Source organism: Austrofundulus limnaeus, unplaced genomic scaffold (genome assembly GCF_001266775.1).
Source record: "Austrofundulus limnaeus strain Quisiro unplaced genomic scaffold, Austrofundulus_limnaeus-1.0 Scaffold86, whole genome shotgun sequence".
NCBI classification, from domain to species: Eukaryota; Metazoa; Chordata; class Actinopteri; order Cyprinodontiformes; family Rivulidae; genus Austrofundulus; species Austrofundulus limnaeus.
The window spans coordinates 1,379,887-1,381,963 of NW_013952488.1; the positions used below are offsets into that span (position 1 = coordinate 1,379,887).

The 2,077-nt window shown below is 46.5% G+C and overlaps 1 protein-coding gene across 1 annotated transcript in view; it reads left to right on the forward strand.

The window, feature by feature from the left end:
• The first annotated feature begins 346 nt into the window (after window positions 1-346).
• The window catches only part of LOC106520000 (dihydroxyacetone phosphate acyltransferase), a 4,338-nt gene continuing 2,607 nt past the window's right edge, over window positions 347-2,077 (forward strand). Inside the window, exon 1 of the mRNA XM_014011891.1 lies at window positions 347-563. Within this exon, the coding sequence (XP_013867345.1) occupies window positions 552-563 (12 nt within the window). The 5' untranslated portion in view covers window positions 347-551. The remainder of the gene's footprint in view (window positions 564-2,077) is intronic.

Sequence of the window (2,077 nt, forward strand, 5' to 3'; positions counted from 1 at the left end):
AGGAAGGGAGGGGGTGAGGTGGAATGTGTCGCAGGTTTGCAGTAGCGCTCCTGTATGGGATGAGAAGCACTAGCAGGAGCGGGGAGGGGGCGAAAGAGAGGAAGCAGCGCAGCTATTTTTTTTTTCTCGGAAAAGGTAGACAGAGCAGTTGCTGCTGCCTACTGTCAGGAAACGTAGATGCACGCAAAGGAAAAAAGATGTGCGAATATTGGTGGGGACTGTCCCTGTCTGGCCAAAGTTGAAAGTTACGCCCTTGGTTTAATCTGTTCAGGTGGGGGTCAAAGTGGGGGCAGCAAATGTAATAAGGGAGGGCATTGTCCCCTTTGGTTCCCTCTTAGCACCGCCCCTGATTTTCTTATTCCGCGCAACACAGGTCCTTTGAAGATAAAGAGCCGCACAATAAGCGTGTTGGGAGGAGTTTCCAGAACCGAGCGACCTCATTGGAAGSTGCGGGTAGCTGCACTGTAGACAAGTGAACCCTCATGAGAAAAACCAAAAGTCAATAAATTAAAACCAGCTGAGACGGACGGGGGTTTGTAAATACTTACATAATGACAAACACGGTAAGCCAAACGCCGTTTTACCATGTCTTGAAAACTGTATCCTTCCGCGACACTTGTTGCATCTTGATCGCGGTGTTACACAACCAATGCCTTGATGTTTGTTGGATTTTTGAGAAGATAGCAACTTATTTGCTGTCTTCTTGATTATTCACATGCAAAGAGCTACTTTAGCTGCTACACAAACTTCGGTACTACTTGTTGCTGCGTTCACACCGAANACTCTGTCCTACCTGAGACCCTCTGTCCTACCTGAGATACTCTGTCCTACCTGAGACCCTCTGTCTTACCTGAGATACTCTGTCCTACCTGAGACCCTCTGTCCTACCTGAGACACCCTGTCCTACCTGAGACCCTGTCCTACCTGAGATACTCTGTCCTACCTGAGACACTCTGTCCTACCTGAGACACACTGTCCTACCTGCTGCCTCTGACTCTCTGTATTCAGCTTCTACATCAACAGATAGATTAAGTATTATGTTTTTACTGCCACCTGAATTCAGTCAGCTTTAAAAAGTCAAGTAAATAACGTGTAAATTCTGAAGCTAGCAGATTAAATTAGAGAAATAATCTATGACTTATGAATGTAAATTATAACAGGGAATCAATAAACATCATCAGAGTGGACCTGGACTCAATTTTAGCATTAAAATTCAGTTTAACAGATTATAAAAAACCCTCAATAATAGATAATGTCATCACTAAATGATTGCTAACATTAGCTGATAGATAATTAGCAGCAAGCTAACTTTTCATAAGAAAAGTAACTGTCCTGTCCTACATTTTGACTTGTTTTTGGTCCTTTGTAAAGAATAAAGTTTTTCCAGGAGCTGGACGTTATCAGACCATTACCTGCTTCAGTAGATCTGAAGCTCTGACCACCACGTTGTTTTACAGCAGGCAGCGAGCCCCCCCGCGCATGTCTGCGCGAGTGTATCTGCGCGCACGAGTGTACGTGTCTGCACTTCAGACTCTGAAGTTCAGAGAAAAGGAAGGGAGGGAGGGGGTGAAGGGGACGGTGTCGCAGGTTCGCAGTAGCGCTCCTGTATGGGATGAGAAGCACTAGCAGGAGCGGGGAGGGGGCGAAAGAGAGGAAGTGGTGCAGCTACTTTTTTTTCTCGGAAAAGGTAGACTGAGCAGTTGCTGCTGCCTACTGTCAGGAAACGTAGATGCACGCAAAGGAAAAAAGATGTGCGAATATTGGTGGGGACTGTCCCTGTCTGGCCAAAGTTGAAAGTTACGCCCTTGGTTTAATCTGTTCAGGTGGGGGTCAAAGTGGGGGCAGCAAATGTAATAAGGGAGGGCATTGTCCCCTTTGGTTCCCTCTTAGCACCGCCCCTGATTTTCTTATTCCGCGCAACACAGGTCCTTTGAAGATAAAGAGCCGCACAATAAGCGTGTTGGGAGGAGTTTCCAGAACCGAGCGACCTCATTGGAAGCTGCGGGTAGCTGCACTGTAGAGAAGGAACCCTCATGAGAAAAACCAAAAGTCAATAAATTAAAACCAGCCGAGACGG